General features: G+C 38.5%; 1 protein-coding gene across 1 annotated transcript in view; it reads left to right on the top strand.

Annotated features, from left to right (window-relative positions):
• The window catches only part of ADGRG7 (adhesion G protein-coupled receptor G7), a 62,495-nt gene that overhangs the window by 7,506 nt on the left and 33,937 nt on the right, over window positions 1-21,052 (top strand). Inside the window, exons 2-5 of the mRNA XM_005890054.2 lie at window positions 12,489-12,602; window positions 13,940-14,044; window positions 17,710-17,822; window positions 20,820-20,969. Coding sequence (XP_005890116.2) covers window positions 12,489-12,602; window positions 13,940-14,044; window positions 17,710-17,822; window positions 20,820-20,969 — 482 coding nt within the window. The remainder of the gene's footprint in view (window positions 1-12,488; window positions 12,603-13,939; window positions 14,045-17,709; window positions 17,823-20,819; window positions 20,970-21,052) is intronic.

A 21,052-nucleotide genomic window follows, 5' to 3' on the forward strand; every position in this document is an offset into this window, starting at 1 on the left:
CTAGTGGGAAGCTGCTGCATAACACACGGAGCTCAGAGCTGGGCTTGGTGCTCTGTGTGACCTAGAGGGATAGGATGGGGAGGGGTGGGAGGGAGCCTCAACATGGAGGGGAATGTATGTCTATATACAGCTGATTCACATTGTTCTACAGGAGAAACAACATTGTAAAGCAATTATATTCCAATAAAATAAAAATGCAGTTAGAATGACATAGCTTTAGGTATATATTAAAAATCAAGACAGTGAAATAATAAGCATTCTAACTTTAGAAGTTAAAAAAAGAGTAAATTCTAAACTATGTTACACAGTAATGAAAATAAGAACAAATTAATAGAATGGAAATCAAAGAAACAAGAGCTGAGATCAACAAAACCAGAAGCTAGTTTTCCGGAAAGATAAATTTAAAAAAAAAAAAATATATATATATATATTTCAGTAGATTCCTTAAGACTAGTTCTAACCCTTGCACGCCTCGTCAGCTTCCGGGCCCTCAGAAGCCCTGCCCCGCGTCTGGGACTGTGCCTCCCTTTCTCGTCATCCACTCTGGGGCCAACCATGCTGCTCCGGCTCCCCTGACTGTGAGGGGAGGCTGTTCACAGTGTGGTGTGAGAAGAGCTTGCCGGTGTGGCCTGGAGTGTCCGCCTGTGTGAGCGCAAGGCTGCCTGAATGTGGGGCAGGACGGACAGGAGGCAAGAAGGGGCAGCTGCCCCACCGCCCTTCTGAGGTAGGGCTCCGAGGAACCCACGGTTTCTGAATTCAGACCTGGATTTTCAGGTCCTTATGAAGGTATTTTATCACGGCATTAGAATAGAGTTTTCCTTTTCCTTTTGTATAAATGGTAGGTAGGTCTTCATTGTACTTTGTCCCAGACCTCACATAGGGTTGTGTTGCTGGCGAAAGTACAAATTAGTACCACTCCTGCGGCGAGATGATAATTACTTTCAAGATGCGAATGTGTACTCTTTGGCTCAGTAATTTCATGTCTGGAAATTGATTCTACAAATGGATTTGTACAATGGGTGAAGTAAAATGTGTAGAATGCAATTTTGAAGCAACAACTGAAAACAACGAAAGTGCCATCGATAAGGGGTTAAGTAAGTTAGGACACAATCAGATAATGGAATATAATGCAACTGTAAAGGAAGATGTGGAAGTTCTCTGAACCACGTGAAAAGATTTTGACATTCATTAAGTGTAAGAGCAAGCTACAGAAAACGGGGGAAAAAATAAGACTATAGATTCATATTTGCTTATCCTTGTGAAAAGAAAGATTGGAAAAAATAAGTAGAAATTACTTGTGTATATTTGTGGATGGGGATAAGTGTTATTTTTATATTTCAACTCTGAAATATTACCTAATAAAATATATATTAAAATAAGACAGTGATTTGAAAAAAAAACACAGAAACTAGTGAGGAAACTCATAAGCAAATACCATGGAAAACCTTATCCTACTTTGGTAGGATACTTTGGTCAAGTGGCAGTTTTCTTAAAGAAATGTAAATGACTAAAATTTACTCCAAAATGAAGAGACAAAACAAGAATAGAACTGTAACCATTAAAAGTTATTAGGTTTTTTTAAAATTAAGAAATTACATGCGAATGCTACATACTGACTATCTTAGATATATTTATAATATAAACTGTGACAGGGAAGATAATTTCAGAATAGTGTTATATGTAGGTGGGGGTGAAGAAATATTAATATAAAGGAACTCAAAGGGTTTCAGCTCTTTCTATAAAGTTTCATTGCTCATACACAATCCATGGAATTCTCCGGGCCAGAATAGTGGAGTGGATAACCTTTCCCTTTTCCAGGGGATCTTCCCAACCAAGGATCAAACCCAGGCCTCCCACATTGCAGGCGGATTCTTTACCAGCTGAAGCACAGGGAAGTCCAAGAATACTGGAGTGGGAAGTCTATCCCTCCTCTAGGGGATCTTCCCGACCCAGGAATCAAACCAGGGTCTCCTCCATTGCAGGCGGATTCTTTACCGACTAAGCTATCAGGGAAGCCCTAATGTCTGAAGCAAATCTGAGAGAAAGTTACTCTTTTAAACCAGGATATGGTAGCTAGAGATGTCTTGTTATTTCCTATACCTTGCATATTTTAAATATTTTATAATTTAAAAAGATTTTCACATTTCCTTGGTTACACAGAAGTTTTTCACATAACAGTTTCAGTTAAATTTCTCTTGCTAGATTGTAAGCTGTTTGAGATCAGAATCCATATCTCTTTAAAAAAAAAAAAACTATTTTTATTTTTATTTTTTTTATTTTTAATTTATTTATTTTAATTGGAGGCTAATTACTTTATAATATTGTAGTGGTTTTTAGAGCAGTTTTAGGTTTATGGAAAAATTAAGCAGAAAGTTCCCATTTACTGTCTCTCTCTCTCATCACCCCACCCCCTCTATAGTTTCCCTTATTAATATCTTACACTGATGTGTTGCTTTTGTTTCAATAGACAAGCCAATGTTGACACATGATTATTAATATATAGGTGACATTATGGTTCACTCTTCTGTTATAGTGTTGTGTGGATTTTGACAAATACATAATGACAGATAGTCACTGTTACAGGATCATACAGAATAGTTTACTGCCCTGAAAATCCAGTTCATTTCACCTATTCATCCTACCCTCCCTTCCCCAACCCCTGATTTCTTTACTGTCTCTGTAGTTTTGGCTTTTCCAGAATGATATATTTGAAATCATACTGTATGTAGACTGGCTCCTTTCACTTAGCTAAACATGTTTAATATTCCTCCATATCTTTTGTGGGCTTCATAGATCATTTCTTTTTATGGCTAAATAATATGCCATTGTATGGATATTCCACAGGTGTTATTTTTTTTTAATCTATTCATGAAGGTCATCTAATTTGCTTCCAGTTTTAGGTGATTATATATACCATTGTTATAAACATTCAGGTGCTGCTTTTTGTGTGGGGACAAGTTTACACTTATTTGGGTGAATGCCTAGGAGCATCCTAAAGTTTGCAATATATATTTATGATTAATCTAAATTCACTTTCTAGTAATAATATATAGTCCCATGAGTAATGCCACCACCTTATAGCAGATCTTCCCAATTCCTCATTCTCTTTCTTTATAACATTTCTTGTCATTCATTTCATTTGTCCATAAGCTTTAATCATCTCATGTATCATTATTATTATTATTTTGAACAAACTGTTATCAGATCGATTAAGAATAAAAAAAACTGAAAGACTTATTTTACCTTCATTTATTCCTTCTCTAATTCTCTTCTTATGTAGATCTGAGTTTCTGACCTGTATCATTTCCTTCTCTCTGAATAAATTTCCTTTAACATTTCTTGCAAGGTAAGTCTTCTGGTGATGAACTCCCTAAATTTTTCTGTCTGAGAATGTCTTTCTTCTTTACTTTTAAAGGATAATTATTTGGATGCAGAATATTTTGTTGTTTTCATTCAGCACTAAATATTTAACTCTACTCGTTTTTTGCTTGCATGATTTCTGAGAAGAGTTCCAGTATAGCTTTTATACTTGTTGCTTTATAGGTATTTTTCTCCCTTTTGACTTCTTCTGAAATGATCTTTTTGTCTTTGATTTTTTGCTGTTTGAATAGGAGGTGCCTAAGTATAGGGTTTTGTTTTATTTTTAACTTTTATCTGAGTTAGTGTGTTCTCTGACTCTGAGACTGCTGATTCTGTGATTTGGTGTCTGTCATTTATTTTGGAATAGTCTCAGCCATCAAAACTTAAAATGTCTTTTCAGTTCTTTTTGCTCTTTCCTCTACTTCTGTTGGACTTCCCTTATAGCTCACTCGGTAAAGAATCTGTTTGCAATGCAGGAGACCTGGGTTCAATTCTTGGGTTGGGAAGATTTCCCTGGAGAAGGAAATGGCAACCCACTCCAGCATTCTTGCCTGGAGAATCCCATGAACAGACCAGCCTGGCAGGCCAGTCCATGGGGTTGCAAAGTCAGAGATGACTTAGCGACTAAACCACCACCACTCCTTCTCCTATTCCCGTTATATATATGTTATACCTTTTGTCCCATAGTTCTTAGATATTCTATTTTTCACAGTTTTTTTTTTTTTTCCTCTTTTTAGTTTGGGAAGCTTCTACTGAATTCTTCAAGCGCACTGATTCTTATCAGTCTACTGATGAACCCAGCAAAGGAATTCTTCATTTCTGTCAGTGTTTTTTGATTACAGCATTTCTTTTTGATTCTTGCTTAGAATTTCCATTTATCTGATTATATTACCTCCTTGTTCTTAAAGATTGCCTATTTTTTCATTAAAGCTCTTAGTATATTAATAATAATTATCTTTAATTCCTGGTCTGATAATTCCAGAATCTCTGCTGTCTATAAATCTGGTTCTGATGGTTGGCTTGTCCCTTCAGTCATTTTTTGCCTATCAGCATGCCCTGTAATTTTTAGTTGAGAATCTGACATGATGTATTAGGTAAAAGAGATTGAGGTGCCTTTAATGTGAGGTTTTATGTTAGGCTGTGTTTTCTATTTATAGTAGCTGTAGGTGTTCCTTGCCAGTCAGTCTTCCCACCACTACTTCCCACCCTTTAGGCAAACACTGTTCTGATTGTATCACCGTAGATTAATTGTTATCCTTGAACTTCAAAAAAGAACCATATAAGATTTACTCTTTTATGTCTGAATACTCTTGTTAACATGTTTTTAAGATTCATTGATGTTGTATATCTTTTTATTACTAAACAATGAATAGTCTATTATATGGATATACTATAATTCATTTATTCAGTCTGCTGTTGATGGTGGTTTCCTTTTTTTTTTTCCCTTTTGACTACAATAAATAAAACTTCCGAGTGATTTCCCTGGCAGTCTGGTGGTTAGGATTACATGGGGCCTGGGGTGATCCTTGGTCAGGCAACTAAAATCCTACAAGCCACAGTGTGGCCAAAAAATTAAAAAAATTTTAAAAACCTGAAAACTTCTGAGATTGGATTCCCTGGGAAACAAATTCTGAGTTGAAGGTTTTAGTTTTACTATATTAAAAATTTCAACAGGTGGTGTAGGGATCAGTACTCATGGGGAATGACAGGCAGGATTGGGTGAAAGAAGAAACTGAACTGCAACACAGTGGGAGCTGGGCTGGCCCTTCAGAGTTGCCCTCTGTGTATTAGCTATCTTGCTGCAGAAGAAATCACCCCGAAACCTAGTGGCTTAAAGCCACAATTATTTATTATCTGTCAGAATTCAGAATTTGGAAGCAGCCTGCCTATGTAGTTCTGGATTAGGATGTCTCATAAAGTTGCCCTCAGATGGTGGCTGGAGCTGGGATCACCTAAATGCTTCTCCACCCATGTGCAGTGCCTGGGCTGGGAAGACTCAGAAAGTTGAAACAGCTGAAGCTCCTCCAGCTTTCCTGTGTCTGTGTAGTTCCCCACTTGATATCTCCAGCATGGAAGCTTCAGAGTAGCCAGGCTTCTTACAAGTATCCTATAGGCTCAAGGCTTCTAAAGCATCTCCCTCTGAGTGAGAAAGAGCTAGGTGGAGGCCAAACCACCTTTTATGATCCCATCTGGAAGTCACACAGCACATTTCTCACACTGTGTTAGTCAAGACAGATACAAAATTCCTCTGGATCCAAGGAGAGACCATAAACCTGCTTATCGATGGAGAAGTGTCATCATTACAAGAAGAGTGAATGAGATGGAACATGTAGTACAGCTGTCTTTGGAAAATACTTTCTTTGAGGCATTGAGGCTGGGGAATGAGACTTTATTCCCTAGCATTGACTAGTCATGGCATGTGTCATAAGGCTCTTGTATGAGCTGATTCTCTTCAGTTGAGGGCAATTCCTAGAAAAGGATTCAGCTGTTTTCTTAGTTGTCAACATCCCTCAAAGCTGGGGGTAGCTCAGTCAGTAAAGAATCTGCCTGCAGTGCAGGAGATCCGGGTTCAATCCCTTGGTTGGGAACATAAGGAAATGACAACCCACTCCAGTATCCTTGCCTGGAAAATCTCATGGACAAAGGAGCCTGGTGGGCTGTAGTCCATGGGGTCGCAATGAGTAGGGCACGACTGAGTGACTAACACTTAGTTACTTAACTTACTCAAAGCTGGAGGAGTGAGTGCTTCAGTCCTAAAGGTGGCATATGATTGACTGCATTTACTGCAGGTGTTAGAAACATTCTAGTCTCTTTGTGGACATATATTTCCTTTATTTTGCATATTTATGTAGGCATGGAATTTCTCATCATATGTATGTGTATCTTTATTTAGCTTCATGTTAGTACCAAACAGCTTTCCAAAATGGTCGTACCATCTGAAATTCTTAGCAGCAGTTTGCTAGAGTTCCAGTTGTTTCACATCCTTAACATTTGGCATCATCCTTTTGTAATTTTAGCCATTCTAGTTGGGTGTGAGATGATATTTCACTGTGGTTTTACTTTGCATTTCTCTGATGACTAATATGCTGATCACTTTCATGTGATTAGTGCCCTTCCGTATATCTTCTTTTATGAAGTATGTATTCAAGTCTTTTACCCATTTAAAAAAGTGGGTTGTTTGTGTTACTAATAATGTGTACTGTCTACAATTTACAGTCCTAATTTATAGTTATAGCAACACTTTCTTTGACAGAGAAGTACTGCAAATATTTTCTCCCAGTCTGTAGCTTCTATTTTTATTATCTTAATGGTGTGTTTTGATGAGCAGTATTTTAAGTACAGTTTATCAATATTTTTTTCTTTTATGTTTAGTGCTTTTTACATCTTCTTTAAGTAAAAATCTTTGTCCTAAAGTTGTGGAGATATTCATCTCCTGTTTTCCCAGGGAAGCTTTGTAGTTTTAGCTTTTGTGTCTCAGGTCCATCTCGTATTGTGTTTTTTTATTTTTTTTTAATTTTATTTTATTTTTCAACTTTACATAATTGTATTAGTTTTGCCAAATATCAAAATGAATCCGCCACAGGTATACATGTGTTCCCCATCCTGAACCCTCCTCCCTCCTCCCTCCCCATACCCTCCCTCTGGGTCGTCCCAGTGCATTAGCCCCAAGCATCCAGTATCGTGCATCGAACCTGGACTGGCAACTCGTTTCATACATGATATTTTACATGTTTCAATGCCATTTTCCCAAATCTTCCCACCCTCTCCCTCTCCCACAGAGTCCATAAGACTGTTCTATACATCAGTGTCTCTTTTGCTGTCTCGTACACAGGGTTATTGTTACAATCTTTCTAAATTCCATATATATGCGTTAGTATACTGTATTGGTGTTTTTCTTTCTGGCTTACTTCACTCTGTATAATAGGCTCCAGTTTTTTTAAAATATTAATTTTTATTTATTTTCAGCTGTGCTGGCTCTTCATTGCTGTTCAGGCTTTTCTCTGGTTGCAGCGAGCTGGGGCTGCTCTCTCGTTGTGGTGCGTGGGCTTCACATTGTGGTAGCTTCCCTCGCTGTGGAGCACAGGTTCTAGAGCTCACAGGCTTCGATCATTGTGGCTCCCTGGCTCTAGAAAACAAGCTCAGTAGCTGCGGTGCATGGGCTTAGCTGCTCTGCAGCATGTGGGATCTTCCTGGATCAGGGATGGAACTTGTGTCTCCTGCATTGGCAGGCGAATTGTTTACCACTGAGCCGCCAGGGAAGCCCTGACATTTGAGCGTGGTATATTATCCAGTTAGTCTAGCACTATTTGTTGAAACATTTTTCCTTTTCCAACCAAATTGCCTTGGGATCTTTTCAAAGAATCAACCAACTATATATATTTTATCTATTTCTAAACTGTTTATTCTATTTCAGTGGTGTGTTTGGCTGTTTTTATGATGATCTCATAATGTTTTGATTGCTATAGCTGTATAATAAATCATAAAATTAGTAATGTCAGTGATCCAACTCTTTGTTTTGTTGTTTTAATTTTTTTTGGACTTTAGTTGATTTACAGTGTTGTGTTAGTTTCAGACATACAGCCAAGTGAATCAGTTATATACAAATATCCACTTTTTTTTTTAAAGATTCTTTTCCCATATAGGCCATTACAGAGTATTGAGTACAGTTCCCTGTTTGTTTTGGCTTTTCCAGGTCTTTTACATTTCCATAATATTAAAAAAAATTTTATTTGACTGCACTGGATCTTAGTTGCTACATGTGGGATCCAGATTCCCTGACCAGGGATCGAACCCAGGCCCCCTGCATTGGGAGTGCAGAGTCTTAACTACTGGACCACCTGGGAAGCCCTCCATAACATCTTGAGATCAGTTTGTCACTTTCTACAAAAAAAAGTTCTTTTGTTTTAGATTTTGGCTTTATCAATTTGAGGACAATTGACTCTTGAACAACTATGAGTATTTGACACATACATGGTCTATATTTCCACTTATTTAGATATTTTTAACATACAATTTTATTTGTTTGTTTCTTGGCTTTTCTGGGTCTTTGTTGCTGCATGAGCAACACTCACGTTGCACTCTAGTTGCAGTGAGCTGGGGCTAACTCTCTGGTTGTGATGCATGGGCTTCTCATTGTGGTGGCTTCTCTTGTTGCTGAGCATGGGCTCTAGAGTGTGGGCTCAGTAGTTGTGGCCCACGGGCTTAGTTGTTCCATAGCATGTGGGATCTTCCCAGACCACGGGTGGAACCCATGTCTCCTACATTGGCAGGTGGATTCTTTACTATTAAGCCACCAGGGAGGCCCCTTATTTAGACCCTTTAAAATTTCTTTCAGTACTGATGTCTTGCACACATTTTGTTAAATTTATTTCCAAAAATTTTATGAGTTTTAAGCTAATTTGAATGAAGATGATTTAATAATTTTATTTTCCAATTATTTAATGCTGCTGCCAAGTCGCTTCAGTCGTGTCTGACTCTGTGTGACCCCAGAGACGACAGCCCACCAGGCTCCCCCGTCCCTGGGATTCTCCAGGCAAGAACACTGGAGTGGATTGCCATTTCCTTCTCTACATTTAATGCTAGCATGTGGAAATAAATATAACTTCATTTATTTTTTTTTTGCTTTTTTAATATAAATTTATTTATTTTAATTGGAGGTTAATTACTTTACAATATTGTATTGGTTTTGCCATACATCAACATGAATCCGCCACAGGTGTACACGTGTTCCCCATCCTGAACCCCACTCCCACCTCCCTCCCCATGTCATCCCTCTGGGTCATCCCAGTGCACCAGCCCCTAGCATCCTGTATCATGCATCGAACCTGGACTGGTGATTCATTTCACATATGATATTATACATGTTTCAATGCCATTCTCCCAAATCATCCCACCCTTGCCCTCTCCCACAGAGTCCAAAAGACTGTTCTATACATCTGTGTCTCTTGCTGTCTCTCATACAGGGTTATCATTACCATCTTTCTAAATTCAGTATATATGCATTGGTATCCTGTATTGGTGTTTTTCTCTCTGGCTTACTTCACTCTGTATAATAGGCTCCAGTTTCATCCACCTCATTAGAACTGATTCAAATGCATTCTTTTTAATGGCTGAGTAATACCCCATTGTGTATATGTACCACAGCTTTCTTATCCATTTGTCTGCTGATGGACATCTAGGTTGCTTCCATGTCCTGGCTATTATAAACAGGGCTGCGATGAACACTGGGGTACACGTGTCTCTTTCAATTCTGGTTTCCTCGGTGTGTATGCCCAGCAGTGGGATTGCTTATTCTAGTAGTGTTTCTTTTTGAGACACCTTAGGATTTTCTATGTATTTGATGATATCATCTGCAACAGAAGACAGTTCTACTTCTCCCTTTCTTTATGGTTTTTATTCCTTTTTCATACTCATATCACTGGTCAGCATCTTCAGCACAATGTTGAATAAAAGTGGTTATAGCAGTTATATTAAACTATTTCTGTCAATCTCAGGGGTGAAAGTATTCAATGTGCAGGCATGCTCAGGTGTGTCCTGCTGTGACCCTAAGGACTGCAGCCCTCCAGGCTCTTCTGTCCAGATTTTCCAGGCAAGAATACTGGAGTGGATTGTTATTTCTTAGTCCAAGGGATCTCCCTGACCCAGGAATCAAACCTTCATCTCCTGCATTGCCAGGAGGATTCTTCACCATTGGTCCACCCAGAAAGTCCAAAAAGCATCTAATATTACACTATTAAGTATGATGTTAGAGGCAGGTTCTTCATAGATGATTGTTTTATCAGTTTGAAGAAGTTCCCTTTTATTCCTTATTTGCTTAGAGGTTAAGAAAATATGTCAGGTGTTTTTTGCCACCTTTATTGAAATGATTTTTGAATTTATGATTATTGAAATGACTATATTGTCTTTCCCCTCTGTTCTATCACATAGTGAATTAAATAATTGATTTTCTACTGTTAAACCAACTTTGCACTCCTGGTATAAATCTCACTTTGTCATGATGGATTGTCACTTTTATATACTGCTGGATTTGATTTGCTACTTTTCAAAAAGGTTTTGGCATCTGTATAAATGAAGTTTGCTGCTGCTACTGCTAAGTCACTTCAGTCATGTCCGACTCTGTGCGACCCCATAGACCGCAGCCCACCAGGCTCTCTCGTCCCTGGGATTCTCCAGGCAAGAACACTGGAGTGGGTTGCCATTTCCTTGTCCAATGGATGAAAGTGAAAAGTCAAAGTGAAGTCGCTCAGTCATGTCCGACCCTCAGCAACCCCATGGACTGCAGCCTTCCAGGCTCCTCCATCCATGGGATTTTCCAGGCAAGAGTACTGGAGTGGGGTGCCATTGCCTTCTCCGATAAATGAAGTTTATCGGTCTGTAATTTTTTTTCCTTTAAGGTGTTTTTGTCAGATTTTGGTATCAGGATTATCCTGGCTTTATAATATCATTTGGGAAGTTTCTCCCTTTCTCTATTTTCCAAAAGAATTTATGTAAGATGGGTATTATTTCTACCCTAACTCAGCAGTAAAACTGTCCGGACTGGTGGTTGGATGCTTTCAGGATTTTCTCCTTATTTTTGAGTTTTAGCAGTTTTACCACGATGTGTCTAAATGTGGTTTCCCCCGTGTTTATTTTGCTTGTGGCTTTACTGAATTTCTTGGATCAAGTTTAAGAAGTTTCGACCATTATTCCTTCAGATATTTATCTGCTCTATTCCTTCTCATGTCCCTTTCTGGGACTGTATTTGCTTATAGGTTAGACTTCTTGATATTTTCCCACATGTCCTAGAAACTCTGTTTATTTTTTAAAATATATGTTTTCTTCAGATTTGAGGGGAATTTACAGCCAGACTTCGTGTCTCCCTTTTATATAGCTCCTTCCTTTCTGGGCTGTCTCCCTTCAATTTCCAGTTGTGTGGTAACCCCAGATCTTCATACTTTCACCCATTAAGACTGTAGCTTTCTGCTGGTGTTTCAGCCACTCCTGCTATACAGACTGGGTAGTGCCCTTAGCAGGGGAACTCTAAACTTGCCATAGACTTCAGTTTCTCTCTGTTTTTTATTGCTGTCCAATGTCGTCAGTTACTTAATTTAAAGTTTTTGTCCAGAGTTTTAAACTGTCACCTGTAGGGTGATTAATATGGTACCATCGACTCCATCATTATTGGACCAGAACTCTGCCTCCTGTATTCTTAAGCTTGGTTAATTTGTTCACCATCCACCCTGTCTTTTGGTTTAGAGTCCCAGTGTCCTCAGCTCAAAATAACCATTCACTAGATCCAAATCCTGTCTCAGGAGTGCTCCTGAGTTGATTGATCCCTAACTTCCTTAGAGCCACTGTTTTAGATCAGGTTCTCATTTAGCTGGTCTCCTTTGCCTCCCAGCCTCAGTCATTTCCCATACTGCTTGAGGGGTCTTCCTAAAAAACATTCCTTATGATGTTACTCCCTTGTTTTAAGACCTCCCCCGCCCCAGCCCCTTGCCCCAGGCTCCTGCAGGATTAACTCTTTTTGGCTTGGTCTATAAAGCTGCTCACAGTGCCACTTATGTTCTGCTGCTGATCCACAAAGAACCAATGCTCCTGATGTGTTAGGCTTTTCTCTGTACTTGGACACATTAGAACTTTCCATGTTTTTGAATTTTTTGTTCTTTGTATCCTGCCTGCATTTTATCTGACTTTTCTAGATTTAGTCTTAAAACCTGATGCTAACATCCGCTCTTCTCTGGAATAGTTACCAGTCTTTCCTGGATGGTCTGCCTCTGTTTTCATCTCTCTTCTGAGTTCTTATAGCACTTGTAAATCTGCATTGACATGTTTTGACTATATCTATCTAATCTATTGACATAACCTCCTGTTTCCTTCAGTAGATTCAAATCTCCTTGGACAGGGTGTTATATCTTTGAAATATGGTTTGTTTTTTTTTTTGGTATCCATAGCATCTAGTAAGCATTGTATATCCTGTGTAAATTCTGTGGTTTTTTTTTTTTTTTTTGATCATATTACAAAGAATATTTTTCAGCAGTGGTCTTCAAACATAGTGATTTTACATATAGAAATCAAAGGCCACAGACCCCAAAAAGGAAACTAATCAGCCAGTTCATACACTATTCTGTTATTTATTGTTTCTTTAGGAACAGTTACCTCTACGTCAAGCACCCCTATAGAGTTCTGCAAGAATGGTGGAACCCGGCAAAATGGCAGATGCATTTGTCCAGAAGAGTGGAAAGGACTGAGATGTACAATCAGTAAGTTACTTGGGATAATACTAGGGTGTGAGATTTAGGTGAATCTTACGTTTCTAAGGACAGCAGCAAAGCTTCTCAAAGTTCCTGTCAATTGCCATAGTAACAATGGGCATAATGATCACGAATTTAAGATGTGTTTATTAGCTGAAGAGTAAAAACTGAGTTTTCTTGTGCTATTTACCTGTATGTTCAGTACACTGCCTTTATTTTCCAACTGTCAAGTTTCTCTGTAAAACTAATGGTTGCTCTTCTTTCTGACTGCAGTGTCTACTATAGGGCAATGGGTAATATGGTTTTCCCAGGTCCTTTCAAATGGTAATATGCCATGTTGCTGCTGCTGCTAAGTTGCTTCAGTCGTGTCCGACTCTGTGCGACCCCATAGACGGCAGCCCACCAGGCCCCACTGTCCCTGGGATTCTCCAGGCAAGAACACTGGAGTGGGTTGCCATTTTCTTCTCCAATGCATGAAAGTGAGAAGTGAAAGGGAAGTCGCTTAGTCGTGTCTGACTCTTAGCGACCCCATGGACTGCAGCCCACCAGGCTCCTCCATCCATGGGATTTTCCATGCCAGAGTACTGGAGTAGGGTGCCTTTGCCTTCTCCGAATATGCCATGTTACACCATTTCAAATATCATAATTCTAACATATTTAACTTTTCTGAAGTCAAGATGCATCTACTTGTCCAAATATCTACTTAGGTGAAGTTTTTGTTTTTTCTGTCTTTCTCTTGGAGAGATATTATTAAATCAGTGGCTTGACTTCACTCAATGGTATCTCAGAATCAAAGTTAAAAGCACTTCTTGATCTGCAGTGTGCTTCCCAGAACTCTATACACTTCATGCTGCCTGCTAAGGATTCAGAGCCTTAGAACTCACTCCTATAATTTACAACATTCTGAACAGCCAGGGTACCCCACAGAAACCCATGCCTTTGGCTGTTTGCTTTAACCTCCACCCTCGATCCCTTTGCCACTGTAGGCTCTATATCTTTGATTTTCAAGGTTCCAACTAATGTAATACACTATCCTTTCTGATGTGTTAGTGATCACATCCTACCTATACTGAGTTATATATTGTGCACATTTTAACTGAACCTGTTATATAATGTACTAGTTACTGTAATGGTAGTAACTTAAGTAGATAAGAAAATATGAGGTTGCTGGGTGGTCAGTGAGGCCTAAAAGCCTTCTGTTACCCTTCAAATTACACTGTATAGGATTTGAACTTTGGCTTTAATCTGGTTTGAAATTCAGAAAGAAAAATGATGAAAATTAATAATGAAAAATTTTTGATGATGATGAATTTATGATTGAAAAATATTTTTTCTTTCCATTACAGTTAATTTCTGTGAAAACAGTACGTATGGGAGGTTTACTTTTAACAGAATTCCTGTGGGAAGATATGGATCTTCCTTGCAAGTATGTGATAAGGACACTCTAAATGGTATGTGCTTTCCCAAGCATCTCCTCTGTCTAGGCATATGAATTGCGCCGCGGGATCATACCTATCATCTCTCCAACTAATTTTAGATCCCTGAAAGAGGCATCAGGGAAGATTTTGTTGAAGGCATTGGCTCCCTTTCATGGTGCCAGTGTTCAGAGTTTTGGGTGTTAACACATAATTCCAATTTTCCTAAAAACTAAAATATAGATCAGTAGTAAATTCCTTTTAATTATTCTTCAATTGATTTATTCTTGAGGCCCCCTCCATCTCCTGGAGTTTGACCAAGTTGAGATCTGTTCTCTCAGTTACATAATTTATCTCAATTTTAAAGATTAGCTAGACTGTGGATTTATACCATATCTACTTTGAGACTTCATCTTTCTAGGTAGAAATGCAGTTGAGTCTGTCCAGTTAGTAGTCCTTCACCTATTTGAATATTTTAGTTTTTCATCTTGGAACATTCTCTAGCTTCAGCATACCTTTCCTGAAGTGTAACAATGTTTTTTGCACAAAAGCTTTCCAAGAATAAAGGAGCAAATGATATTTTTTATTTCTGATATGCATTCTGATGATATCCAGGATTTTGATGACATACGTGATTTTAATGCCAGATTGGGTAATATCTTCTAAAAGTAGCCCTTTAAATTCATGGACTCCTTTCCTGACAGCTTAGAGCCCACTGTGCCATGTGATTTCCCTAAATGTTTTAACAGCTCTTAGTTAGTATTGATTTTTATCTGACCAGTCCTCTTGCCTCTCATACCTTCCTGTGGGTCATCATTCACTTCCTGCAGAACCGGATATCTCAGTAACTAACTCTAGCTTTTTTATGCAAGTGTTTGATTGAACTTCTGCCAATAATGAAACTGAGAAAATGTTCACATTTTATTTAGATATTTATTTCTATATGTGTCAAGTACTCTTTGAAGCACTAAATAAATTACATGTATTGCTCCTTCCAAAGCCTTTCTTTGCTTTATTCTAAGAGATTATTGAGACCAGCTTTCCATTTGCCGAATCTAAATTGCCTCTGCCCACATATATTACACTTATTCAAGTATTCATTATTCTGTTCTTTACATAGTTATTTCTAGCTTCTTGATAAGAGCTCAGAGGTAAAAGAGGAGCTTCAATTATATTGGTCCTTACTTCCAGTGATATGTCAATAGATACATAATGTCTTAATTTTTATGTTTTTTATGTCTTAAATATTTCATTATAATTTACAGAAGAGATGTGGCTACAAAAAATAACTGTGCTATTGAACTGGGAAGAGTAAAAATATCAGTTATATACCCATCAAGGGATATCACAATTGCTTGAAATATATTACATTTTTTTAACAAGAGAATCACCACCTTTCACTTGGTTATGTATTTTTCTTTCCTTAGTAATTAGTATGAAAATGTTTGTTACACTTATCTTTGAATTTCAGATTGAGCCCATAAAATAATTTAAATATATAGATTTCTAGGAAGGGAGGATCAAGAGGGAGGGGACATATGTATACCTATGGCTGATTAATGTTGATGTATGGCAGAAACTGACAAAATATTGTAAAGCAATTATCCTTCAATTAAAAATAAATAAATTTTAAAAAACGATATAGATGTCAACAATTGGTAAATTTGCTTTTAGTATTATATTAATAATTACTTCTAATTAATTTGGCTTTAGAAAATACTTTTAATGATTCTGAGTGGATAGATTCATACTTGTAATTAATATAGAGGAAAAGATGCATTTGAACTATGGCCGCATAAAAAATAATATCCTACATAAATGTTTAAAATTTTCATTATGCCATAGAGTAGAAGTGGAGTGATCATATAAGAGTGAATTTAACCTTCTGCTTTAAGTGTTATAGGAGCAACCTCTAGTTTTTGTGTTTCTAGTGGTTGCCCCTTAAGCAGCTACCCAAAGCTGTCCTGAGAAGAGTTCACCTACTGATCAGCTGTCCCACTAATGACAACTGGCAGTGATTTTATCTATTTACAGCCTCTTAAGTACTAGCCAGAGGAGGACATTGAGATGCTGAGGCTCAGGTGATAATCCTAGGAAATAAACCTGATGATTTATTGAGAGCCAGTAACATACTCTGTAGATGCTGCAAAAACTGTGGAACTCTTTGCCTTTCACGTGTTACCCAGATTTGGGTGAAGAAGGAAAGAGCACTATAGAATTCAGTATCTATATAGTCCATGGAATTCTCCAGGCCAGAATACTGTACTGAGTATCCTTTCCTTTCTCCAGGGGATCTTCCTACCTAGGGATCAAACCCAGGTCTCTCACATTGCAGGTGGATTCTTTACCAGCTGAGCCACAAGGGAAGCCCAACAATACTGGAATGGGTAGCCTATCCCCTCTCCAGCGGATCTTCCCAACCCAGGAATCGAACCAGGGTCTCCTGCATTGCAGTCGGATTCATTACCAACTGAGCTATCAGGGAAGCCCATATAGTTCAATCTCTAGGAGGAATTTTACATTGTTTCTGGTCTTTCAGACTAGTATGCTCTGTCATATCCAATTCAATGCCCTTATGTCCCTTGTTTTTGGAAGGCAAACCTTCCTTGCAGACTTCAAAGGAAGAAAATAGTTGACTAATCTTTTGAATTCCAGATTTAAAAATCTAGACAAGTGGTATCTGCCCGAAATATTCATGCAGTGACTGGCTGATTCACTTTTCCCTTGCTGTATATCAAAATATCCCAAACTTACTGCCTGACAACAATAAAGATATAAGCTCCTCATAGTCCTGTGGGTTGACTGTGGCAGCTGGATTGTGCTGGAAGGTTTAAGATGATCTTACTCACATGAGGCTTTGGTGCTGCCTGTTGGCTGGAGGTCTTCAGGTCTCTTACACATGGCCTTTCACCTCCAGTAGATTAGACCTGCTTCCTTACATGATGGTCTCAGGACAGTGTTCCAGGAGGGCGAAGACCTAAAGTTCAAGTCTTCCTGATAATCTAGGTTTTGGAAATCAAACAATGTTATTTCTACCACATTTTGTTGATCAAAGCAAGATTCAGGAAATGGAGGAACAGACTTCACTTCGTGATGGGAGGAGCAGTAAAATCATATTGTGAAGGGGTTATGTGTACTGGAGTAGGTGGTTGCTTCGATTTTCCCAAGTATTCTTTATTTCTTCTTTTCTTTAAAATTGAAGTATAGTTGATTAACAATATTGTGTTAGTTTCATATATATAGCAAAGTGATTCATATATATATATATATATATATATATATATATATATATATATATGGGCAGGGGGCTTCTGTGGTGGCTCAGATGGTAAAGAATCCGTCTGCAATGAGGGAGAACTGGGTTCAATCCCTGGGTTGGAAAGATCCCTGGAGGAAGTCATGGCAACCCACTCTAGTATTCTTGCCTGGAGAATCCCCATGGACAGAGGAGCCTTGCGTGCTGCAGTCCATGGGGTCGCTAAGAGTCGCTAAGACATGACTGAGCAACTAAGAATATGTGTATGTGTATTCTTTTTTTGTTTGTTTCTTTTCCATTGTAGGTTATTACAAGACATTGAATATAGTTTCCAGTGCTAAACAATAAACCTGGGTTTTTTAAAATCTATTTTGCATATGGAAGTATGTACTTGTTAATCCCATAATCATAATTTATCCTTCCCTGCTGCTTCTTTTTATTAAAGCGGGCAATCCGTTGGCAGTTCGGCAGTGCAGTCTTAATGAAAATGGAGAGATAGAATTACAAAATGTGACGATAGGAAATTGTAATCAAAGTCTGGAAACCTTGGAAAAGCAGGTAGGCTATATGTTCCATAAGATGGGCAGTGGGAAAAAGTTCAGACTGTACATACTCTCTGTTCTTCAGATACTTGATGCCAAATTAATGCTTTCAAAACTCTCAGACTAGAAATAGCAAAGACTATTAACTAAAACCATCCTTATATTTTAAAGTTGATATCCATTTGTGAAAACGGACAGTTGGACATGTTTGTTTGGCAAAGGTCAGCAAATGATAATTTATAGCATATTTTATTTTTTAGAACTATTTCAGTATTTTAAATAGCTGCATTTTACATTTGATATATATTATAAAGAAAATGAAAATATGTATTTTCTCACTTTATTTTTGGTATTGTACATTTTTTAATAAAATTTTATTTTTTAGCACCAAAAGCATTTTGTATTGGGGTATAGCCAATTAACAATGTTGTGGTAGTTTCAGGTCAACTGTGAAGGGACTCAGCAATACATATACATGTATCCATTCTCCCCCAAACCCTGTTACCATCCAGGCTGGCACATAACATTGAGCAGAGTTCCATGTGCTATACAATAGGTTCTTGTTGATTATCCATTTTAAATATAGCAGTGTGTACAAGACATTCCCTAAATCCTTAACTATTTTTTAAATGGCTTCATATGTTTGACCACTGAAGTTTTGACTGAAAATAGATACCTAACATTTGATACCAAAAGGAAGGTATTTTATGGTCTCTTGGATCAGAATAAAGAGAAACAAACTATGATCAAAACCCCTTTGAAACAGGAAGTTCAGAACCTGATGCTGGTCTCAGGGGCTGTATTCATGAGCAGGTGAAGTGGGAAATATAATTATTCTTTAATGCAAATTAGATTATTTTGACTAAGGATATACTCAAATGCAAATGCAAGGAATTGTTAGTACCTGGGATTGAGCAAGGGGAGGAAGAAGAAATTTATTTGTATGTGTTCCTCTTGGCACTAGGCATGTTACATGTGTTATCTCATTTAGTCCTTACATAACCTGTAGCTCAAACGATAAAGAACCTGCTTGCAATGCAGGAGACCAGGGTTCGATCCCTGGGTTGGGAAGTTCCTCTAGAGAAGGGAATGGCAATCCACTCCAGTATTCTTGCCTGGAGAATTCCATGGACAGAGAAGCCTGGTGGGCTGCAGTCCATGGGGTCACAAAGAGTCGGACATGACTGAGCGACTAACACACACACAACCTCTGTGAGTTATATTTTCATTCTCATATTATAGATTATTCTAGCTAATCACACTTAATGTTATTGAGTACTAACTGCATGCTAAATACTGTGCTGAACATTTTATGTGTGTTATTTTAATTTTAAAAGTGACTATGCTGCTGCTGAGTCACTTCAGTCATGTCCGACTCTGTGCGACCCCATAGACGGCAGCCCACAGGCTCTACTGTCCCTGGGATTCTCCAGGCAAGAACACTGGAGTGGGTTGCCATTTCATTCTCCAGTGCATGAAAGTGAAAAGTGAAAGTGAAGTCGCTCAGTCGTGTCTGACCCTCAGCGACCCCATGGACTGCAGCCTACCAGGCTCCTCCATCCATGGGATTTTCCAGGCAAGAGTACTGGAGTGGGGTGCCATTGCTTTCTCTGAAAAGTGACTATATAGATCAGCATTGATGTGTTCATTCTATAGATGAGGAAACGGTCTCTGAGAGTGTCCTATTTTGCTCAGTGAACCACAGCCAAAAAGTGATGGAGCCAGTCTTTAAAGTCCACACTGTACCACACTGGCTCCCTAATCTCAGTTGGGCAAGGGAGTGGGTGAAGATGAGGGTAGAGTGTGGAGATGGCTGCCAACCACATAGATTGTGTGGCTCAGACAGTAAGGAATCTGTCTGCAGTGCAAAAGATGCGGGTTCGATTCCTGGGTTGGGAAGATCCTGTGGAGGAGGGCATGGCAACCCACTCCAGTATTCTTGCCTGGAGAATCCCATGGACAGAGGAGCCTGGTGGGCTGCAGTCCATGGGGTCACACAGAGTCAGACATGACTGAGTGACTAACACTTGCACTTTCACACAGATTGGGGAAAAGGCTTCATGTTCTGGAGTCTGATAAGCCAGTTTTTGATCGTCATTTCTGTCATTGGTAAGCTGCATGAACTTCGGGTGAGCTCCATAACCCCTCCAAGCCTTTAAATAGGAATGAGGGTGCTCAACTCGCAATATTGTTTTGCATATTAAATGTGATAACCCCTATAAAACATCTAGTTAAATGCCTAACACATAGCAGAGACCTGGCCATTGAATGAGAACCTTGTTTCTACTGATTCGACATTGTTACTGATTCGACATTGTTTCTGACTCTTCCACAAGAGTAAACAGTCTGTGACCTTGGTTTGATTTTTGCAATGATGCTGCCATCTAGTGAAAACTAAGCCACATAGACACATACGTATTAACACTTGGCTCCACTAAAGATAATATGGGTTAATATGTTTAGCCTCACAACCTAGAGCCTGAAGGTTCACTGGTACCTGGAAAGGTTTCCTAACTTCCCTAACTCTATGTGCTGCAAAGCCAGCTTAAAAAATTTCCAGCCCATTGCAGGCTATAATTTTGTAAAATACTAATGGATTACTAGGAAAGTAAAACAAAAAATGCTTATAGGATAAAAATCCATTTTACAAATTATTAGATTCAACAGCACAGAATTGTTATGTTTCTGACCACTTTCAGTTTCTGCTTTTATCTCCCTTTGGACCCTGTAGCAATCAGTGAACCACCACTGGTCCATGGGTTATACCTTGAGGAGCCCTGACCTGGCATAGTTAATTAATCCTGGCAAGTATTAATAGTAAGGGCTGGGAAAACCACTGGCCTACATGTACTGTGTCCTTTATGCAAGGGAAAAAGCAAAAATGAAAAATGGAGTGGATGTGATGTTCATGAGGTTGAGGGTCAATTCAGTTCCAGCTTATTCAACTGTGTTGCTTGCAAAGTGTTCAGATATAGTTTATAAAGTTAGGGCTTTTTTTTTTTTTTTTTAACAGATTGTCAATATCTCAACACAGTCTCAAAATATTTCTAATGAAGCCCAGGTTTTAACATCGAATGCCAGTAAATTAACTCCTGAGAACATCATGTCTGCTACTAGAGTGGTCGGACAGATTTTTAACACATCCAGAAATGCTTCACCTGAGGTAAAACTCATATGGTTTTAAAGGAGGGGAACAAAGAAAGACCTTTCAAACTCTACTCCTTACTACAAAGTATGGACTTGGGC

Source organism: Bos mutus, chromosome 1, assembly GCF_027580195.1.
Source record: "Bos mutus isolate GX-2022 chromosome 1, NWIPB_WYAK_1.1, whole genome shotgun sequence".
Taxonomy (NCBI): Eukaryota; Metazoa; Chordata; class Mammalia; order Artiodactyla; family Bovidae; genus Bos; species Bos mutus.